This window comes from Poeciliopsis prolifica, unplaced genomic scaffold, assembly GCF_027474105.1.
Source record: "Poeciliopsis prolifica strain line A6 unplaced genomic scaffold, Auburn_PproV2 SCAFFOLD009, whole genome shotgun sequence".
In the NCBI taxonomy this organism is placed as follows: Eukaryota; Metazoa; Chordata; class Actinopteri; order Cyprinodontiformes; family Poeciliidae; genus Poeciliopsis; species Poeciliopsis prolifica.
Genome location: NW_026562384.1, coordinates 11,084,334 through 11,106,273, shown reverse-complemented (window position 1 = coordinate 11,106,273; position 21,940 = coordinate 11,084,334). Strand labels below are relative to the sequence as shown.

Here is a 21,940-nt window from a genome sequence, read left to right as displayed (position 1 = left end):
CCAGCACTGGTTGTTTGAATACTAAACACAAAGTGGGGGTTTTGTTCTAGGGTGTAGCTTTGAACGGCGTTCTGGCCTATATCTGCGTCGTGCGCTGCATTAATGCGATACCTGGCTCCTTTTGCTGCAGACTCGCTGATCTCCAGCTTCACTGTATCTTTTTGAAACACTGGAGAATTATCGTTTATATCCTCAACCTGAAGGGACAGCCTATGCAGTTCCAGGGGATTTTCTAAAAGCAGGTCAAATTTTAGAACACAGGTCGGTTTTTGTCCACAGTGCTCCTCTCTGTCTATTCTTCCGGCGACCAATAAGTCTCTGGTCCTCGGTCGACTCTGATATACTCCTTCTCGCTTCGTTCCATTTCTACGCGGACTTTACGAGCATCGTTTCCCCGCGATTCCAGGCCCAAATCCCTGGCAACATTTGCGATGACAGACCCGCGCTTCAGCTCCTCTCGAACGGAATAGGTCAGTTCTCCCTTTGTGCAGTGTTCAACAAAAAGGACAAAGAGGAGTCCACAGATCCCGGTGAAACGTAGTCCACACGCCATCATCAGACACTAAAATAATGCAGATACGGTTTCAGTCGTGAAGTGTTTTTGATTATGATTTCAGTATTCCTTGGATTTCGCTCCAGCTTCAGAGAAAAAAGACGAAATACCTCCCAGTCCTCATGGTGGATCGTGTGCAAAGCATATTCGGGGTTAAACGCGTTGCTGGTCTTTAGTGACACCTTGAGTATAGCTAAAAAATGACAACGCAAGAGACGTGATCATAATTGCAATCTGCATTTTGGAAAGAAAATGATGCCATTCAAATATTGAACCAGTCAAATAAATGCATACTTATTGAAGGATAATCGGACTTTTATTTTGTGTCATTACTGCAAAAGGGTCATCTAAATTCTAAAATGTTTAAAACTGCGTCATTCCCGTCGTTATAACGCAAGAAGTGTTCCCAGTTTTTCTAAATATAATCTGAAATTGCATGTGGTTTTTTTTTCGTAGTTAATAATTGTTATATCACTTTGTGAAAATATAAATGCAAACACCTTTCAAGTGAACGTGATCACACGTTTCTTTTCAGTAAAGAGACACCGAATGAGAGAAGAAAAAAATCATAAGTGGTCATTAGCAGGACGGCTCCGTATTTCAATGAATTACATCCTAATTCCGTCTCACAAATCTTTCCACGGTTATCATGAAAGACAACACACACGCTAAAAGCGCAAAATGAGGTTTCTTTGTGTGTGTGAGGAGAACGTGAAAACAACAATAACTTGATAAACGTTTTGAAGTATTAAAAAAATCCAACCATTCAACCTTATCATAATTAACTTATTTTTATTTATTTATAAATTAGAGATCGTAACATCCAATTATATAATCTAATAAGAAGGCATTGGAAAAGCTTTGATTTAAATGTCTTACGGCATGTTGAATAAGTGGGTTATTCATAGATTTAAACGACTGGTGCGGCAGTCAATTTCAGCACCCGGGACAGAGACATAGAAAAAGCTGGTGTCTCATTTGGAGAAAGCGGGGAAACATGTGAGCCAGTAAGTTCCGTTGTTGTAATACAGAGCAGTGACTTCATGTCTTGAGTTCATTTTGAGCTTTTAGCAGTAATCATGGAAAGCGAGCGTTCACGTTATGACAACAAAAACCCCGCATTTGAATGTGAAAACACAGAACACTGACAAACGAGCAAGCTGAAGATGTTTAAAATGATTCCCGAATCATCTTGCCACACGCACCAACATATGAATCGATGGTTTATAATATATGACAGGTTCATATGAAGGATGTCGAACGAATTCCCACAAACAAGCAACTGGCAATGAACAAGAAAATAAAATGCTCAAAAATACCACTACTTTTCAAATATTTTTTTAAAAAACCAATGAAAAGTTATTCTGTTTTGAAAAGTGAAAAATGAGCATACACTGGTTATAGCTTAGAAAATACAAGTTTGGTGTAAAGAAAAACAACAACAAAAAACTATAACTTATAACTTGACATAATCAACAAAAAAGAGAAAATTGAATTATACGCATAATAAAGTGGTTAAGTCAGAGAAGTGCAATGAATAAGTACTAGATGTAAGAAAAGTGTGCGGAAAAGAATTACTAAAAAGGCAGGGATTAACCAAATACGAACAAAGGGAATACAAAATGAAAAGGAAAAAAAAAGATGAGGAAGTTATATAAATTTGGGTGAAAGAATCTCTGAAAAGAAACAAAAAAAACGTTTGAGAACCCTATAAAAGAGGCAAAGAACTTGAAGTCATTACAGAGGTAAAAAAACATTTTTTACCTCCGGAAAGTCCATGTTGTCTCCGAACACATCGGCAAACTCTGTTGGACTTTTCTTCAAGGTCTGGTCAGCAGGCAGCGTGTTGTCATTGTAAGATGATACAAACTTAAAGTCACTGGTTCTAGATCCTGTTGTCAGGTAGGCATCATAATTGTAGGTGCTGCGTAAAGTTCCTGTTCCGTCAACATCTGCGTAATTAGGAGGAGATAAGCTCCTGGAATAGCTACTGCTCCATCAAACAACAGTCTGGGTTTTCTTCTACGACAAAATCTCACACCAAGGATGATGATGATGAAGGTCAGAAAGAAGGTGGACACAGAAACCAGCAATGATCAGATAAGAGGTCAGCTTGGAGTTTTTCTCCTCATAAATGTCTTTCAGTTCAGGCACTTCAGCCAAGTTATCAGAAATGAGTAAATACATTGAACAGGTGGCAGACAGAGAGGGCTGTCCATTATCTTTCACTGCAACAATCAGGTTCTGTTTCATGCTGTCAGATTCTGAAATGTCCCGCTGGTCCTGATTTCTCCACTGTGTAGATCAATACTGAAAAGTCCAGGATCTGTGGCTTTGACTATATAGGACAGCCAGGCGTTCTGTCCAGAGTCTGCGTCCACTGCTATCACTTTGGACACCAGAGACCCTCCATGTGCAGCTTTAGGGACCAGCTCAGTCATGAAGGAGCTGCCCTCTGGTGCTGGATACAGTATCTGAGGAGAGTTTGTCATTCACATCAGATATGAACACACTGACAGTCACGTTGCTGCTGAGAGAGGAGAACCATTGTCTCTGGCCATCACTTGGACTTTGAAACTCCTGAACTGTTCATAGTCAAATGACCTCACAGCGTGGATCACTCCTGTGTCTCCATTAACAGATAGATAGGAGGACACCGAGGCACCGTTCACCTCACCAGGTAACAGAGAATAAATCACTGTACCGTTTTGTCTCCAGTCAGGATCTCGAGCAGAAACAGTACATAAGGAGCCAGGTTTGTTATTTTCACTAACATATGAGCTGTAGGACTGTTCCTCAAACACAGGGGTTGTCATTGATGTCAGCTACAGACAACTGAATAGTTTTAGAGGAGGACAGAGGTGGAGAGCCCTCATCAGTGGCAGTTATTGTAATGTTGTAATCAGATACTAATTCACGGTCCAATTGTCCTGTTGTCACCAGAGAATAATAGTTTTTAATTGAGGGAACCAATTTAAAAGGGACATTTTCCTGGATTGTGCAGCGGACTTGGCGATTATGTTCAGAGTCTCTGTCCTGTACATTAAAGATGCCGACCTCTGCACCAGGTGACACGTTCTCAGGTATGGGATTGGACAAGGACTTTAAATGAATAAAGGGGGCGTTATCATTTATATCCGTAACTTCAATAATTACGGTTGCATATGAGGCCAATCCTAAACCATCTTTAGCGCTTATCTGCATTTCGTACAACGATTTCCTTTCATAATCAATAATTCCACCTACTTTTACTTCACCGGTTTGTGGATTTAATATAAAAATTTGATTTTCATCGGACACATGATCAAATCCGTAAGTGATTTCGCCATTCACTCCTTCATCTGCGTCCGTAGCGGACACTGTTAGAACAACAGAACCTATTGATTCATTTTCAGGGAGACTGGCTTTATAAACTACCTGGCTGAACACTGGGGCGTTATCATTAGCATCCAGAACAGTGACGTGTATCGCAACGGTGCCTGATTTCTGAGGAGATCCGCCGTCAAAAGCAGTCAGTAAAAACGTAATCGTGTTTTTGTCCTCCCTGTCCAGCTCTTTGTCCAAGACTAACTCGCCATATTTCCGTCCAATTCCTTTTGACTTTACATTTAACTTAAAGTAATCGTTTTCTTGTAGTGAGTAGCCCCGCACAGCATTGTCGCCAATGTCTGCGTCATGCGCTTCATCAAGGAGAAACGTCGCCCCTCTCGTCGCAGATTCTTGAATTTCTAATTTAATTGATTCCTCTTTGAACTGGGGAGAATTATCATTAATATCCTGAATGTGAATGTTAATACGGTGCAGTTCTAAAGGATTTTCAAGCACTACCTCCTGTTTTACGACGCACGATGCCCTCTTCTCACAAAGTCCTTCCCTGTCCATTCGTTCTTCGACCATTAAATTTCCTGTCTGGACATTCAAGCTGCAGTACTTCACGCCGTTATCCTCCGTCTCAATACGAGCCTTTCGAACAGACAGCGTGGGCAGATCCAGTCCTAAATCCTTAGCAATATTTCCGACCACGGATCCTCGCTTCATCTCTTCTGGAATGGAGTAGCTCACGTCTCCACAAACAAGGTGGATGAAAAGAACAATAAAAGCAAGGCCTCGGCGCACGAAATCACCAAAGATACTCATTTTTTTTGTTTCAGTTTTCTTAAGGAACGCCACTTTACAATCAAATTGTGAACGAAAAGTTCATCTCTATCTGTCCTGCATTAAAAAAGGAAAAATTCAGTTGCAAAGCATGCGTTATTTGTTGTCTGTTCTCAAAAAAGCAAATTCTGGGTATGCGCAGGCAGTTCAGGGAGGAGGAAGATTCTGACATTTCGTTTACTAGTACATACTGACACCATGAGTATTTGCTGCGGTATGACATGTCTGTATATTTCATGCAACCTGCTTTAGCAATGACACAGATTGTAAAATGAACTTAAATTAATTAAAAATGTGTGTAATTTTTAACTACCCAAAGAAACTAAAATCTCTGATATTGAGAAGATATTTTTTAAATTAAATAGTAAAAATAATAATAATAAATAAATAAATGAATAAATAATAATAATAATAATAATAATAATAATAATAATAATAATAATAATAATAATAATAGTTACTATTATTATTATTATAATAATAGTATTATTAACTATTAATAATAATAATAATAATAGTTACTATTATTATTATTATTATTATTATTATTATTATTAATTTTATTATTATTATCATTATTATCAATGTAATAAAATCAATAATATATCATATTACCCTATTTTAAAGAGCAAGCTGAAAGGACAAAAAAAGAAAACACAAATTTTGCCAAAATGGTCAAACCTTTTAAAACACCAGATTCATGCATAAAATTGCAAATTAGATGCAAAACAGGAGGCAAGAAATGTAAAATGCAATTCAAAAACAAGAACAATAAATACTCACACAAAGATAAACACAAAAAACAAAAACAAAAATCAACCAACCTCAAAGCAAATAAGGATGAGAAATTTCTTTTTTCTAAGATAGCTCGATAGAATTTAATGCTCAATGAAAATATTCATACCTCTGGTGAAGAGTCAAGCTCCCCAAAAACATCAGCAAAGTCTGTTGGACTTTTCTTCAAGGTCTGGTCAGCAGGCAGCGTGTTGTCATTGTAAGACGATACAAACTTAAAGTCACTGGTTCTGGATCCTGTTGTCAGGTAGGCATCATAATTGTAGGTGCTGCGTAAAGTTCCTGTTCCATCAACATCTGAGTAATTAGGAGGGAGATAAGCTCCTGGGATGGCTACTGCTCCATCAAACAACAGTCTGGGTTTTCTTCTACGACAAAATCTCACACCCAGGATGATGATGATGAAGGTCAGAAAGAAGGTGGACACAGAAACCAGAGCAATGATCAGATAAGAGGTCAGTTTGGAGTTTTTCTCATCATAAGAAATATCTTTCAGTTCTGGAACTTCAGCCAAGTTATCAGAAATGAGTAAATACATTGAACAGGTGGCAGACAGAGAGGGCTGTCCATTATCTTTCACTGCAACAATCAGGTTCTGTTTCATGCTGTCAGATTCTGAAATGTCCCGCTGGGTCCTGATTTCTCCACTGTGGAGATCAATACTGAAAAGTCCAGGATCTGTGGCTTTGACTATATGATAGGACAGCCAGGCGTTCTGTCCAGAGTCTGCGTCCACTGCTATCACTTTGGACACCAGAGACCCTCCATGTGCAGCTTTAGGGACCAGCTCAGTCATGAAGGAGCTGCCCTCTGGTGCTGGATACAGTATCTGAGGAGAGTTGTCATTCACATCAGATATGAACACACTGACAGTCACGTTGCTGCTGAGAGGAGGAGAACCATTGTCTCTGGCCATCACTTGGACTTTGAAACTCCTGAACTGTTCATAGTCAAATGACCTCACAGCGTGGATCACTCCTGTGTCTCCATTAACAGATAGATAGGAGGACACCGAGGCACCGTTCACCTCACCAGGTAACAGAGAATAAATCACTGTACCGTTTTGTCTCCAGTCAGGATCTCGAGCAGAAACAGTACATAAAGAGGAGCCAGGTTTGTTATTTTCACGAACATATGCGCTGTAGACTGTTCTCAAACACAGGAGGATTGTCATTGATGTCAGCTACAGACAACTGAATAGTTTTAGAGGAGGACAGAGGAGGAGAGCCCTCATCAGTGGCAATGATTGTAATGTTGTAATCAGATACTAATTCACGGTCCAGTTGCCCTGTGGTCACTAAAGAATAATAGTTTTTAATTGAGGGAACCAACTTAAAAGGGACGTTTTGCTGAATGGAACAGCGAACCTGTCCATTATTCTCAGAGTCTCTGTCCAGTACATTAATGATGCCCACCTCTGTACCGGATGACACATTCTCTGGTATGGGATTGGACAAAGATGTTATTTCTATATCTGGTCTGTTGTCATTTACATCAATAATATCAATTATAACCTTTGTCTCTGTAGAAAGACCATAACCATCTTTCGCTTCAACAAATATCTCATATTTTGTTCTCTCTTCATAATCTATATTTCCTGTAACAATCATCTCTCCTGTTTTTGAATCAAGAGAAAATAAAGACTGAGATTTTTCAGAGATTCGGCTAAATTCATATGTAACTTCACCATTGATTCCTTCATCTTTATCTGATGCACCTACTGTGATAACCGGAGTTTGTAAAGGAGAGTTTTCAGGTAACCTCGCTGTGTACACAGCCTCGGTAAATACGGGAGCATTGTCATTAGCGTCGAGAACAGTAACATGTATAACTACAGTCCCTGATCTCGGAGGAGATCCGCCATCTACCGCTGTTAATATAATTCTCAATTCTTGCTGCTCTTCTCTATCTAACTCTTTATCTAAAACCAGTTCTCCATATTTTCTTCCAGGGCTCGTTTGAACGTTAAGCACGAAATTTGGGTTTTGCTGCAGGATGTAGCTTTGTACAGTGTTCTGGCCTATGTCTGCATCATGCGCAGCGTTAATGCGATATTTAGCTCCTTTACCGGTTGACTCCCCTATTTCCAGCTTAATAATATCCTTTGGAAAGATCGGTTCATTGTCATTTATGTCTTGTACTTGCAGAGACAAACGATGTAGCTCCAGAGGATTTTCCATAAGAAGGTCGTATTTGAGAATACACGTTGGGTTTTCTCCACACTGCTCCTCTCTGTCTATTCTTCCCGTGACAAATAAATCCCCGTTTCTCAGATTAATGCCGACCATCTCCTTTTCGCTTCCTTCCACCTTAACCCGGATTTTACGAGCAGATAGTCTTCCCACGTCCAGTTTCAGATCTTGTGCGATATTTCCAATTACAGATCCGCGTTTCAGTTCCTCCTGGACCGAGTAGGTCAGATCGCAATGGGAGTATTGCACCAGAACAAAGAAAACAAGAACGCCGTGCCATTCTCGATCCCGTCGTTTGTGCATCATCTTCCAGTTGTTCTACAAAAGCTGCGTCTTCTTTTAATGAGGGTTATTGTATTTCCTAATGAGGTTCTCTACCGAGCTTGTCCACGGATTCACGTATTATAAAAGACAGGTCCAGCCCGAAAACGTGTGGTGTGCAAAAGCAGTTGGATATTTAAATCCAAAACGGGTCTATAGTGACACCGTGAGTTTAAACGACAACGTTTCACCAGAAACAGTGAATAATATTCTGAAGCGTTATCACGTATTCCAACGGAATAATTTCAAACTGAAAATTAATTGTGTTGCAAAAAAAATTACATATATATATATATGAATATGTTGAAAAAAACATTGTGTTTGCATATTGCCAAATCAATTTACAGAAAAGTCTTATTTTAATTCTCGGAAAGTAGTAGAAATGATGCATTTTTAGCCTAAAATATTTATCAGCATAATTTTATTTATTTTATTTTTATTTATTTTTTATGCTTTTTTTTGTTTTGTTTTTTGTTTGATTTTTTTTTTTTTAAATTTGCTCTTGGAAATCCGATTCTTCCCATCCAAGACATATTTTCTCATTACCCATCGTATTTCGTTTTTGATTTTATTCTCGTGAACTACAAACTAATTCTCGTTCAACGTTCTTTGAGTCCAGGAAAGTCTAATAAAATAAAACTCAAACATAATCACAATAAAAATAAATATAAAAATGGTGTAATAGCACATTTAAGTTTGTGAGTATGCGAATGGAACAAAACATGTAACTCATTTCGATATTAAAGCCAAAGAGACGCAAGATAATTTACCATAGCAATGTCTTACATTGGTAAGCAGTTTGGGAAAAGCAATCATTGCTGAATATGCAACATTATCCCCAGAACGCAAATTAATGTGAAATGCATCTACTGGAGAATCATGTTGCAAATAAAGCAACATTTAAATATCTGACAAAACAATTTAACGAGATCAATTAATCGTATCTCACAGCATTTATAAATTAAACAGTTGATGTAATTATCTTCGAAAAACATAACAGGATAAAAACAATAGTGGGAATAGATGGTTTCGAAACAGTACGTGCGAAGTTGCACATGTAAACAGCAGTGATTCTACTGCAAAAATCAAAAGCTGGCATAAATGTCCACGAGCAAAAAAGCAGCTTATAACATGTCGCTGGGTACCAAAGAGCAAAACGCTGATTTAATTAGCAACGTGAAAAGGATCTTAAAGGACTCAATATAATCAATCGTTGGTGTACTGTCACATTCAATCTCTGTATTTATGTTAAATCGTTCGACAAAAAGCCGGTATGGCTGATATATTTTCTACATATAATACAATCTATTAATAACTTTATTGTTAGACAATTTATTACATAGTAAGAAGATGCTATGTGTGATGAAATTTTGTGAAAGAACTGGATTTTTAAAAATCGATTATAGTAATGGAAATAGTTCCGCTTACGATCGAGTTAAACGAACGACAACTGAATATGCTCAGAAAAAAAAAAAAAAAAGGACTGGAAAAGTACAAGACAAGAACAAGGTTCTGACAAGAAGCTGAGTAAAGCGAAACCATATTTCAGCAACAAGTGGAAAAAGGACCCTCAGAATAAAAAAGCCAAAACCATTTTAAGGAGAAAACTGGACAAACGCAGATTGTGCAAGAGAAGAAAATACGAAACACTGATGGAAAAAATAACAAACTTAAGCATTTATTTTTTAAGTTAAAATTTAAAGAAAAATCTTGGAAGTAAAATCAAAATCGAAGCAAAAATCTACACAGTGTTTTTTTAAAAAAATCATGAGTGATACGTTTTAATATCGGATGAAACTAAGAAAGATTAATCAATGTCACGTTGATTTCAAACCAAATATATAGCGGAATGTATTCCTACCTGAAGAGAGGAATCATTATCTCCAAATACATCTGATAAGTCTATTGGACTTTTCTTCAAGGTCTGGTCAGCAGGCAGCGTGTTGTCATTGTAAGATGATACAAACTTAAAGTCACTGGTTCTGGATCCTGTTGTCAGGTAGGCATCATAATTATAGGTGCTGCGTAAAGTTCCTGTTCCGTCAACATCTGCATAAGTTGGAGGAAGATAAGCTCCAGGAATGGCTACTGCTCCATCAAACAACAGTCTGGGTTTTCTTCTGCGACAAAACCTCACACCAAGGATGATGATGATGAAGGTCAGAAAGAAGGTTGAAACAGAAACGAGAGCAATGATCAGATAAGAGGTCAGCTTGGAGTTTTTCTCATCATAAGAAATGTCCTTCAGTTCTGGAACTTCAGCCAAGTTATCAGAAATGAGTAAATACATTGAACAGGTGGCAGACAGAGAGGGCTGTCCATTATCTTTCACTGCAACAATCAGGTTCTGTTTCATGCTGTCAGATTCTGAAATGTCCCGCTGGTCCTGATTTCTCCACTGTGTAGATCAATAGTGAAAAGTCCAGGATCTGTGGCTTTGACTATATGATAGGACAGCCAGGCGTTCTGTCCAGAGTCTGCGTCCACTGCTATCACTTTGGACACCAGAGACCCTCCATGTGCAGCTTTAGGGACCAGCTCAGTCATGAAGGAGCTGCCCTCTGGTGCTGGATACAGTATCTGAGGAGAGTTGTCATTCACATCAGATATGAACACACTGACAGTCACGTTGCTGCTGAGAGGAGGAGAACCATTGTCTCTGGCCATCACTTGGACTTTGAAACTCCTGAACTGTTTCATAGTCAAATGACCTCACAGCGTGGATCACTCCTGTGTCTCCATTAACAGATAGATAGGAGGACACCGAGGCACCGTTCACCTCACCAGGTAACAGAGAATAAATCACTGTACCGTTTTGTCTCCAGTCAGGATCTCGAGCAGAAACAATACATAAAGAGGAGCCAGGTTTGTTATTTTCACTAACATATGCGCTGTAGGACTGTTCCTCAAACACAGGAGGGTTGTCATTGATGTCAGCTACAGACAACTGAATAGTTTTAGAGGAGGACAGAGGTGGAGAGCCCTCATCAGTGGCAGTTATAGTAATGTTATAATCAGATACTAATTCACGGTCCAGTTGTCCTGTGGTTACTAAAGAATAATAGTTTTTAATAGAAGGAATCAGTTTAAAAGGGACATTCTGCTCAATGGAGCAGTGAACCTGTCGTTTATTCCCAGAGTCTCTGTCCTGTACATTAATGATGCCCACCTCTGTATTAGGTGACATGTTCTCAGATATGGAGTTGGACAATGACTTCACATATATAACTGGGGCATTGTCATTTACATCAATAATGTCAATTATAATTTTAGCTTCTGAGGAGAGCCCGTAACCATCTTTTGCCTCCACAAACACCTCATATCTTGGTGTCTCTTCATAATCTATATTTCCTGTAACAATCATCTCTCCTGTTTTCGAATCAAGAGAAAATAAAGTCTGAGATTTTTCAGAGATTCGGCTAAATTCATATGTAACTTCACCATTGATTCCTTCATCTTTATCTGATGCACCTACTGTGATAACCGGAGTTTGTAAAGGAGAGTTTTCAGGTAACCTCGCTGTGTACACAGCCTCGGTAAATACGGGAGCATTGTCATTAGCGTCGAGAACAGTAACATGTATAACTACAGTTCCTGATCTCGGAGGAGATCCGCCATCTACCGCTGTTAATATAATTCTCAATTCTTGCTGCTCTTCTCTATCTAACTCTTTATCTAAAACCAGTTCTCCATATTTTCTTCCAGGGCTCGTTTGAACGTTAAGTACGAAATTGGGGTTTTGCTGCAGGATGTAGCTTTGTACAGTGTTCTGGCCTATGTCTGCATCATGCGCAGCGTTAATGCGATATTTAGCTCCTTTGTCGGTTGACTCCCCTATTTCCAGCTTAATAATATCCTTTGGAAAGATCGGTTCATTGTCATTTATGTCTTGTACTTGCAGAGACAAACGATGTAGTTCCAGAGGATCTTCCATAAGAAGCTCGTATATAAGAATACACGTTGGCTTTTCTCCACAAAGCTCCTCTCTGTCTATTCTTCCCGTGACCAATACATTTCCGTTCTTCAGGTTAATTCCGACATACTGCTTTTCGCTTCCCTCCGTTTCAACTCGAGCTTTACGTGTTGCAAGTTTCCCCACGTCCAGTCCCAGATCTTTGGCGATGTTTCCGATCACAGAGCCATGTTTGAGCTCCTCTTGGATGGAGTAGGTCAGATCTCCGCGAGCGAAATGCATCAGAAAAAAGAAAAAAATGATACCGTGTTCGCTTTGAAGGCGTCGTTTACTCATCATTTCAACGCTGCTCTCCAAAAGCCAGATCTTTTATTTGTGAAGGTTCAGAATTTAATAACGCGCTCTTGCCGCAATTCCAACAAGGTTCGGTTCTTTTCTAAAGAACAGAGGAACAAACCCAGTTGCGGGTGGTGTGCAGAGCAGTGGAGCAACAATTAAATCCAAAGAAAGTCTATAGTGACACCGTGAGTTTGAATGATATTACAACACGTCAGAGATTTATTTATATATTTATATATGTATATATATAACTGACCCTATTTTGGTATGAAATCTTCTTGGAATAAAATATTTTCCATACATGATGTTTAAATGATTCATTTTGATATTACAAGAAAGAACATAAAATATCAGCCTTGATTTAAGTTACATGGCAAATAAGTTTCCAGATTAAATAACTGTCAAACGTTGCTACCGCAATCACTTATTACACATCTGACACACTTATAGCCACTAAATAAATACTAAAAATATTTATTTTTCCTAGAAAATACATTTCCGTGGATACATTTTCACACACCACCCACCAATTGACACTCCAAGATTTTTTTTTTAAATCTAATTGAAAATATGAAATACTTCCGTAGACAGCAAAATGGTGTCGCAAAGAAAATTTGTATTTTTATTTCTTACGGAATCTTAAAATACGTAGGCTACGTCGTGTATTTCTGACAGATACGTAGATGAAATGCATCATTTATATTAGAAGTACTAATTAATTTTGTATTTCTTTTTGTAAAATCCCACAAATTTGACCTGGACAATATAGCAAATATGATTCAAATGCTTAATTTATTCAGATTGAACAGGTAAAGGTGGAAAAACAAGGTTTCACCAAGAGATCCTATTATTTCCACATTTCCAGCACATGCATCATTATTAGCAGAAAAAGCTGTCAGCGCTGGACAACGCCACAATTTATTTCAGCACCACGGACAGTTACAAAAACTGAAGCCCACGCACACTCAAACACACGCAGACACATGCCCATACACACTAAAATGCATCAAGATCCACACATAAAATATGACAGCCATGTTAATACAGTGAAGCTTCTGAGCTTCACTGTATTATGAATTGTGAAAAAAAAAAATTAGAGAAGAGAAAATTTATAAGATGTTCATAATCAAAATATCTTTACTCATATGGTAAAACTAGTCCTACCTCAGGCAATGGATTGATATCTCCAAAGACATCTTCTAATTCTGATGGATGTTTCTTCAGCGTCTGGTCAGCAGGCAGCGTGTTGTCATTGTAAGATGATACAAACTTAAAGTCACTGGTTCTGGATCCTGTTGTCAGGTAGGCATCATAATTGTAGGTGCTGCGTAAAGTTCCTGTTCCATCAACATCTGCATAACTTGGAGGAAGATAAGCTCCTGGAATGGCTACTGCTCCATCAAACAACAGTCTGGGTTTTCTTCTGCGACAGAACCTCACACCAAGGATGATGATGATGAAGGTCAGAAAGAAGGTGGACACAGAAACCAGCGCAATGATCAGGTAAGAGGTCAAGGTGGAGTTCTTATCATCATAAGAAATGTCCTTCAGTTCTGGCACTTCAGCCAAGTTATCAGAAATCAGTAAATACATTGAACAGGTGGCAGACAGAGAGGGCTGTCCATTATCTTTCACTGCAACAATCAGGTTCTGTTTCATGCTGTCAGATTCTGAAATGTCCCGCTGGGTCCTGATTTCTCCACTGTGTAGATCAATACTGAAAAGTCCAGGATCTGTGGCTTTGACTATATGATAGGACAGCCAGGCGTTCTGTCCAGAGTCTGCGTCCACTGCTATCACTTTGGACACCAGAGACCCTCCATGTGCAGCTTTAGGGACCAGCTCAGTCATGAAGGAGCTGCCCTCTGGTGCTGGATACAGTATCTGAGGAGAGTTGTCATTCACATCAGATATGAACACACTGACAGTCACGTTGCTGCAGAGAGGAGGAGAACCATTGTCTCTGGCCATCACTTGGACTTTGAAACTACTGAACTGTTCATAGTCAAATGACCTCACAGCGTGGATCACTCCTGTGTCTCCATTAACAGATAGATAGGAGGACACCGAGGCACCGTTCACCTCACCAGGTAACAGAGAATAAATCACTGTACCGTTTTGTCTCCAGTCAGGATCTCGAGCAGAAACAGTACATAAAGAGGAGCCAGGTTTGTTATTTTCACTAACATATGCGCTGTAGGACTGTTCCTCAAACACAGGAGGGTTGTCATTGATGTCAGCTACAGACAACTGAATAGTTTTAGAGGAGGACAGCGGTGGAGAGCCCTCATCAGTGGCAATAATTGTAATGTTGTAATCAGATACTAATTCACGGTCCAGTTGTCCTGTGGTCACTACAGAATAATAGTTCTTAATGGAAGGAATCAACTTAAAAGGGACATTTTGCTGGATAAAGCACTGGACTTGTCCATTATTCTCTGAATCTCTGTCCTGCACATTAATAATGGCCACCTCAGTACCAGGTGACACATTCTCAGGTATGGGGCTGGATAGTGATTTTGTATAAATCACTGGAGCATTATCATTTACATCACTGATATCAATTATGACCTTAGAATAGGAGGTGAGTCCTAACCCGTCTTTTGCTGTCACCCTAAGTTCAAACAATGACACAGTTTCAAAATCAACTGTTCTCATCAATTTTATTTCACCTGCTTTACTGTCGATTTCAAATATTGCTTTGACATCATCAGAAATGTGTCCAAAATCATATGTAACCTCGCCATTTATTCCTTCATCTGCATCAGTTGCTCCAACTGTTAGAACAATAGTTCCTATTGGAGAGTTTTCCGGCACATTGGTTTTGTAAATTGTCTGCTTGAACACAGGAACGTTGTCATTTGCATCCAAGACATTTATGTGAATCATCACGGTGCCTGTCCTTTGTGGTGATCCACCATCTAAAGCCGTCAAAAGAAGACTAATTTCTTTTAATTTCTCACGATCAAGTTCTTTGTTCAAGACAAGCTCCACGGAATTTGTCACAACACCGAGAATGAAATGTTCGTTGTTCTGCAGGTTGTACGTCTGCACTGAATTTTGGCCGACATCTGCGTCATGAGCTTCCTCTATAGGAAATCGAGCGCCTTTTGCTGCAGATTCGCTTATGTCAATTTGGATCAATTCTTTATTAAACTGCGGAGCGTTATCGTTTATATCCTGAACATGCAGGTTTACCCGATGCAGTTCCAACGGATTCTCCAGCATGATCTCTTGTTTCAAAACGCAGGATGCTTTGTCTCCACAAAGGCCTTCTCTGTCGAGCCGGTCAGAGATAACTAAATCTCCGTTACGGATGTTGATGTCAAAATAATGTTTGTCACTTCCTTCCGTATCAATACGAGCTTTCCGAGAGGACAGTTTGCTGACCTCGAGACCCAAGTCTTTGGCGATATTTCCGACCACCGATCCTCGCCGCATCTCTTCTGGAAACGAATACCTCAAATCCCCCTCTGCCAAATGTATAGAAAGAAAAAGCACGCTACAGACAAAACACTGGACCGCAGAGCTCGTGATTGCCATCCTCGTTGTCTAATCCTTGTCAAAAGGGGGGAAAAAATAAAAGAAAAAAACAAAGAATTTATGCTGAAATCCTCGGAGTCCTAAATCGCATTTCTCCCTCTTCTGATCGGCTACAAAAGCCCTGCCTTACGGTCTCTGTTTTAATGCTGTAACGATCCTGACAGCAAAACGTATAGTGTTGGCACACAGCGACCTCTTGAGTAAGCCTGATAAATTGCAACCTGGGGTTCCGCCACTCCAAAACCAACATTTAATTATACGATACAAAGTTTGAAATATGTAAAAGTGATCCTGACTGAAGAGGTCCCTCTCTCATGCATGTTAACCTGAGCACAACTTATGTTTAAGTGCTTGGCACAGAAAAAAAAAAAAAAAAAAACAAAAACAAAAACAGAAAAAGAACAAAACATACAAATACTGTATGTTTTTTAAATAACTGTAAACCATTATCACATTATTATGTGAGAAATGTCCTTTTGACTTGATGAAAAATAATATATAACAAAAGGAAGGTGTTAGACGTCCAATAATCACTACAAAGTACAAACACAATTAAATGAATTTAATAAATAACAAAAAAAAAAAAAAAAAAAAAATCCAGTTTGTTTGACTGCTTTAGAAAAAAATTTAATATGGTGGCACTTCAAAGAAAAATTCTCACTAACATCAAACTGACCTACTTTCAACATACATAAAGACATATCCGAAATCCTTCAACAAACACAAATAACTACATTTGAAGTAATTAATGGATTGCATGTTATGATGTTAAAACTACGGCAGAGGGAGCAGAAATGGGTCTGAGGAAAGTGAGTAAGAACAAGAGCTTAATGCTAAAGCAGACGTAAGAAATAACAGAACCGCTTCAATTGAAATAGTACTGACGCTGGTGATTTTTCAGAAAGAATATATATTTCTTCAATAGACAAAGTTGCTACCGCCAGCATATAATATGTTTAACTTAAGAATATGATTGTGACAACAATTGTTTCACTTTCATGGTATTAGAACATAAAAAAACAATATTAATAAATAAACCAACAAACAATAAATTAATCTTCTTCAAAAGCAAAAAAACAAAAACAAATACAAATTAATTTGGAACACTTACCAATAAATACATAATTTTATATTAGGTCCATGGTGATAATCGAAGTAGCTACACCAACAAAGAAATGGATATCTTTCCTACAGCTTATATCTCCACAAATATGGTAACTAATCAGCAATATTCATCATGCAATGAACAATGCCATTTTCCAATGTGACCATTGAAAAATAAAGGAAATTTGAACTTAAGCCTTGAATATAATGCAAGCGAGATGTAAGAGTATAATGTCTTTATGGTGAAAAAGCATTCAAGTAAACATGTTATTAACACCAGAGAGGACTCAAAAGGTTCAACCGAGTTTTCTGTTGAACTTGGCAGAGCAAAGACCAAAGTCTGAACTTTTTTCAGACTTTGGTCAGCAGGCTGTGTGTTGTCATTGAAGGACGATACAAACTTAAAGTCATTGGGTCAAGATCCTATTGTCATGTAGGCATCTTAGCACTTCTCCAGCGAGTCACGCTAAGATGCAATATGATGTGAAGCTCTTAAAAAGGAAAAGCGAAAGCACGAGACACAAAGCTGGAAAAGCATAACTGTCTTTTTAAGAAAAGTAGAAGCTTGCTGTTCAAAACATACGCTTATTGAGAGGGACGCATTGTACAGAAACAAAACCACAAGCGGTAGGAAATGCAAATGAAATGTTAGACAAAAAGAAACAAAATATATGATATTTTAGACACACAAATCAGCTTTGGACTGTGGAAATAAAATTAATGTCCAAACAATAACATTTAAGACTTTCAAAGAAAAATAGCTAAGTGTTTTCTGAGAAAATTACATCAAGAATGATTACAGAAAAAAAAAAAAAAACAATAACCATGAAAAAATGTGATTAAAATGTAGTTCTATCACTCAGATAAAAACAGAATATTTAGGCCTACCTCTGGAGATTCCTCTGATTGACCAAATATATCAGCAAATTCAGTTGGACTTTTCTTCAGCGTCTGGTCAGCAGGCAGCGTGTTGTCATTGTAAGATGACACAAACTTAAAGTCACTGGTTCTGGATCCTGTTGTAAGGTAGGCATCATAATTGTAGGTGCTGCGTAAAGTTCCTGTACCATCAACATCTGAGTAATTAGGAGGAAGATAAGCTCCAGGAATGGCTACTGCTCCATCAAACAACAGTCTGGGTTTTCTTCTACGACAAAACCTCACACCAAGGATGATGATGATGAAGGTCAGAAAGAAGGTAGACACAGAAACCAGAGCAATGATCAAATAAGAGGTCAGCTTGGAGTTTTTCTCATCATAAGAAATGTCCTTCAGTTCTGGCACTTCAGCCAAGTTATCAGAAATCAGTAAATACATTGAACAGGTGGCAGACAGAGAGGGCTGTCCATTATCTTTCACTGCAACAATCAGGTTCTGTTTCATGCTGTCAGATTCTGAAATGTCCCGCTGGGTCCTGATTTCTCCACTGTGTAGATCAATACTGAAAAGTCCAGGATCTGTGGCTTTGACTATATGATAGGACAGCCAGGCGTTCTGTCCAGAGTCTGCGTCCACTGCTATCACTTTGGACACCAGAGACCCTCCATGTGCAGCTTTAGGGACCAGCTCAGTCATGAAGGAGCTGCCCTCTGGTGCTGGATACAGTATCTGAGGAGAGTTGTCATTCACATCAGATATGAACACACTGACAGTCACGTTGCTGCTGAGAGGAGGAGAACCATTGTCTCTGGCCATCACTTGGACTTTGAAACTCCTGAACTGTTCATAGTCAAATGACCTCACAGCGTGGATCACTCCTGTGTCTCCATTAACAGATAGATAGGAGGACACCGAGGCACCGTTCACCTCACCAGGTAACAGAGAATAAATCACTGTACCGTTTTGTCTCCAGTCAGGATCTCGAGCAGAAACAGAACATAAAGAGGAGCCAGGTTTGTTATTTTCACTAACATATGCGCTGTAGGACTGTTCCTCAAACACAGGAGGGTTGTCATTGATGTCAGCTACAGACAACTGAATAGTTTTAGAGGAGAACAGAGGTGGAGAGCCTTCATCAGTGGCAATGATTGTAATGTTATAATCAGACATTAGTTCTCGGTCTAACTGTCCTGTAGTCACCAGAGAATAATAGCTTTTAATAGAAGGAACTAATTTAAAAGGGACGTCTTCTTGAATAGAGCAGCGAATTTGTCCATTCTTATAAGAGTCTCTGTCCTGAACGTTAATGATGCCTACCTCTGTACCCGGTAGTGTATTTTCTGGGACAGGGTTTTTAAGCGATTTTATTAATGTCTGTGGAGTGTTGTCATTGACATCTGTGACGTCAATTATTAATGTGGAAGAAGAAACTAAACCAGGACCATCTTTGGCAGTAATTTGCATTTCATAGGATGATTTTGCTTCATAATCTAACGTTCCACTAAGCTTAACATCGCCAGTTTTTGGATCAATAGAAAATACGTTGTTGTCGTCAGAAATGTGATCAAAATCATATGTCACTTCTCCATTTACTCCATCGTCGGCATCTTTTGCGGTTACTGTAACAACTACAGTATCTAATGGAGAGTTTTCAGGCAGTCTCGCCCTATAAACGGCCTCGGTGAACATTGGGGCGTTATCATTAGCGTCCAGCACAGTGACATGAACAACTGCAGTACCGGATCTCCGTGGAGCGCCCCCATCAGTTCCTACAAGCACAATTGTTAGCGTCCGCGTTTGCTCTCTGTCCAACTCTTTTTCTAAAACCAACTCACTATATTTCCCTCCACCGCTTTTAGAAATAACATTTAGTCTGAAATGTTCGTTCTTCCCAATGCTGTACTCCTGAACGGAGTTAATTCCGATATCTGCATCATGGGCCTCTTCCAAGCGATAACGACTTCCCTTCACCGCGGATTCTCTAATTTCAAAATGAATATCCTTCTTTTTAAATTGTGGCGAATTGTCGTTAATATCTTGGATGTTAAGCACAATGCGACGGAGCTCTAATGGCTCTTCTAAAACTAGCTCTTGCGTTAAAACACACAATGACTTCTTTCCACAAAGCCCCTCTCTGTCAATCCTGTCTGCAACAACAATGTCTCCGGTGCTCAGATTAACGTCACAGTACCGTTTGCCGTTCCCGTCAGCTTCCATACGAGCCTTTCGAGCGGCCAGCTTGCTCACTTCGAGACCCATTTCTTTCGCTAAATTTCCAATAACTGAGCCTCGCTCCATCTCCTCGGGAAAAGAGTAGGACTCATCTCCAAAGGCGGTCTGCGGCATATGAAAAAATATCCCAAGAAAGGAGATCAGGCAAAGGGCTAAAAATGCTTTGTTCTCCATCGTCCATTCATTCACCGACGAATCCGAGAAGCAACGTTTGGAAATGCAAAAACAACAAAGGGGAAGAAAATCGTGTCGAAAATATGTGTGGACCTTTCTTGAATGTGGTATTTTGTGGTTTCATTAGCAGTCAGTTTGAAATGAAAAGGTTGTACGGCGATATAGGAAGAGTTTAGCCTGTAAATCTGAAGGAGAGTGACACCGTGTGTAAAATTCTAGCATTGCATATAATTTATTATTTCCTGGAAACGGAACGTAATAGCAGGTTTCATACAGACTAAAAATCTAACAAGGCATTGATTTATTGCTGTCAAAGATGTCTTGATTTCACCGCAGCGTTAATATGAGGAAGGAATCTGAACTGGGTTCATTTCAGCACCGTGGATAGAGGCGAAGGCACAATTTGTCAGGACTAAAAATGTAATTGTATTTATATACAGAAAATATACATATATTGATCAGCTTACAGTGTTGATATTATACAACACACCCACTAAAGTTTGTCTGCTTAATTACTTATTTATGATGGTTCCTCTAAATGGCATCTATGTAATTGGGGGGAGAAGAATCGCAGGGGACGTCCACTCCTCCAAAACACAAAAATCTGAGTTATCAACTTTTTTTTTTTCTAATCAGGTGAATAATAATGCCGTGTAACGTTCCTGTGCCATCTACAACTGCAAAATTGAAGAGGAGGAAATCACCATGTAAGGCTAGTGCTCCATAAAACAACAGTATCGGCTTTCCCTTGTGAAAAATCACCACAGCCAACATGATGATGTACAAGGTCTGAATTGAAAGTGACATAAAATCTGATGAAGAAACATGTCAGTTTGCAGTTAATATCATCATAAGCAGAACTTCATCGGCACACATATGATGATCTAGCAAAAGTCAATTAAAAAATACGTAAAGAGCAAAAAAACAAAAACAAACAAACAATCTTTAAATGTGGTACTCTGACATTTAGATTCTTACCTTGGGAGAATCATCATTATCAGTCAAAGACTGGAGGAAATCTGTCGGACTTTTTTTCAAAGTCTGGTCAGCAGGCAGCGTGTTGTCATTGTAAGATGATACAAATTTAAAGTCACTGGTTCTAGATCCTGTTGCAGTAGGCATCATAATTGTAGGTGCTGCGTAAAGTTCCTGTTCCATCAACATCTGAATAATTAGGAGGAAGATAAGCTCCGGGAATGGCTACTGCTCCATCAAACAACAGTCTGGGCTTTCTCCTGCGACAAAACCTCACACCAAGGATGATGATGATGAAGGTCAGAAAGAAGGTGGTAACAGAAACCAGGGCAATGATCAGATAAGAGGTCAGCTTGGAGTTTTTCTCATCATAAGAAATGTCTTTCAGTTCTGGCACTTCAGCCAAGTTATCAGAAATCAGTAAATACATTGAACAGGTGGCAGACAGAGAGGGCTGTCCATTATCTTTCACTGCAACAATCAGGTTCTGTTTCATGCTGTCAGATTCTGAAATGTCCCGCTGGGTCCTGATTTCTCCACTGTGTAGATCAATAGTGAAAAGTCCAGGATCTGTGGCTTTGACTATATGATAGGACAGCCAGGCGTTCTGTCCAGAGTCTGCGTCCACTGCTATCACTTTGGACACCAGAGATCCTCCATGTGCAGCTTTAGGGACCAGCTCAGTCATGAAGGAGCTGCCCTCTGGTGCTGGATACAGTATCTGAGGAGAGTTGTCATTCACATCAGATATGAACACACTGACAG

General features: G+C 39.1%; 3 protein-coding genes across 10 annotated transcripts in view; all 3 read right to left on the bottom strand.

Annotated features, from left to right (window-relative positions):
* Window positions 1–21,940, bottom strand: part of LOC129362980 (protocadherin gamma-C5-like) — a 237,344-nt gene that overhangs the window by 203,015 nt on the left and 12,389 nt on the right. Inside the window, exon 1 of one of the 8 annotated variants that reach the window (XM_055034845.1) lies at window positions 17,804–20,356. The exons of 4 other annotated variants lie outside the window; for them this stretch is intronic. In XM_055034845.1, the coding sequence (XP_054890820.1) occupies window positions 17,804–20,200 (2,397 nt within the window). In that variant the 5' untranslated portion in view covers window positions 20,201–20,356. Of the gene's footprint in view, window positions 1–13,432; window positions 15,982–17,803; window positions 20,357–21,940 lie in introns of those variants that run through there. 3 more of the 8 variants (XM_055034861.1, XM_055034854.1, XM_055034870.1) reach the window with 3 other exon arrangements.
* Window positions 3,322–4,912, bottom strand: LOC129363020 (protocadherin gamma-A4-like). Its single transcript, XM_055034916.1, has one exon. The coding sequence runs from the start codon at window positions 4,688–4,690 to the stop codon at window positions 3,350–3,352; it is 1,341 nt and encodes a 446-aa protein (XP_054890891.1). The 5' UTR covers window positions 4,691–4,912; the 3' UTR covers window positions 3,322–3,349.
* Window positions 5,607–8,090, bottom strand: LOC129363002 (protocadherin gamma-A12-like). Its single transcript, XM_055034899.1, is given in 2 exon segments — window positions 5,607–6,648; window positions 6,650–8,090. Coding segments are annotated over 2 exon segments (2,394 nt in total). The 5' UTR covers window positions 8,002–8,090.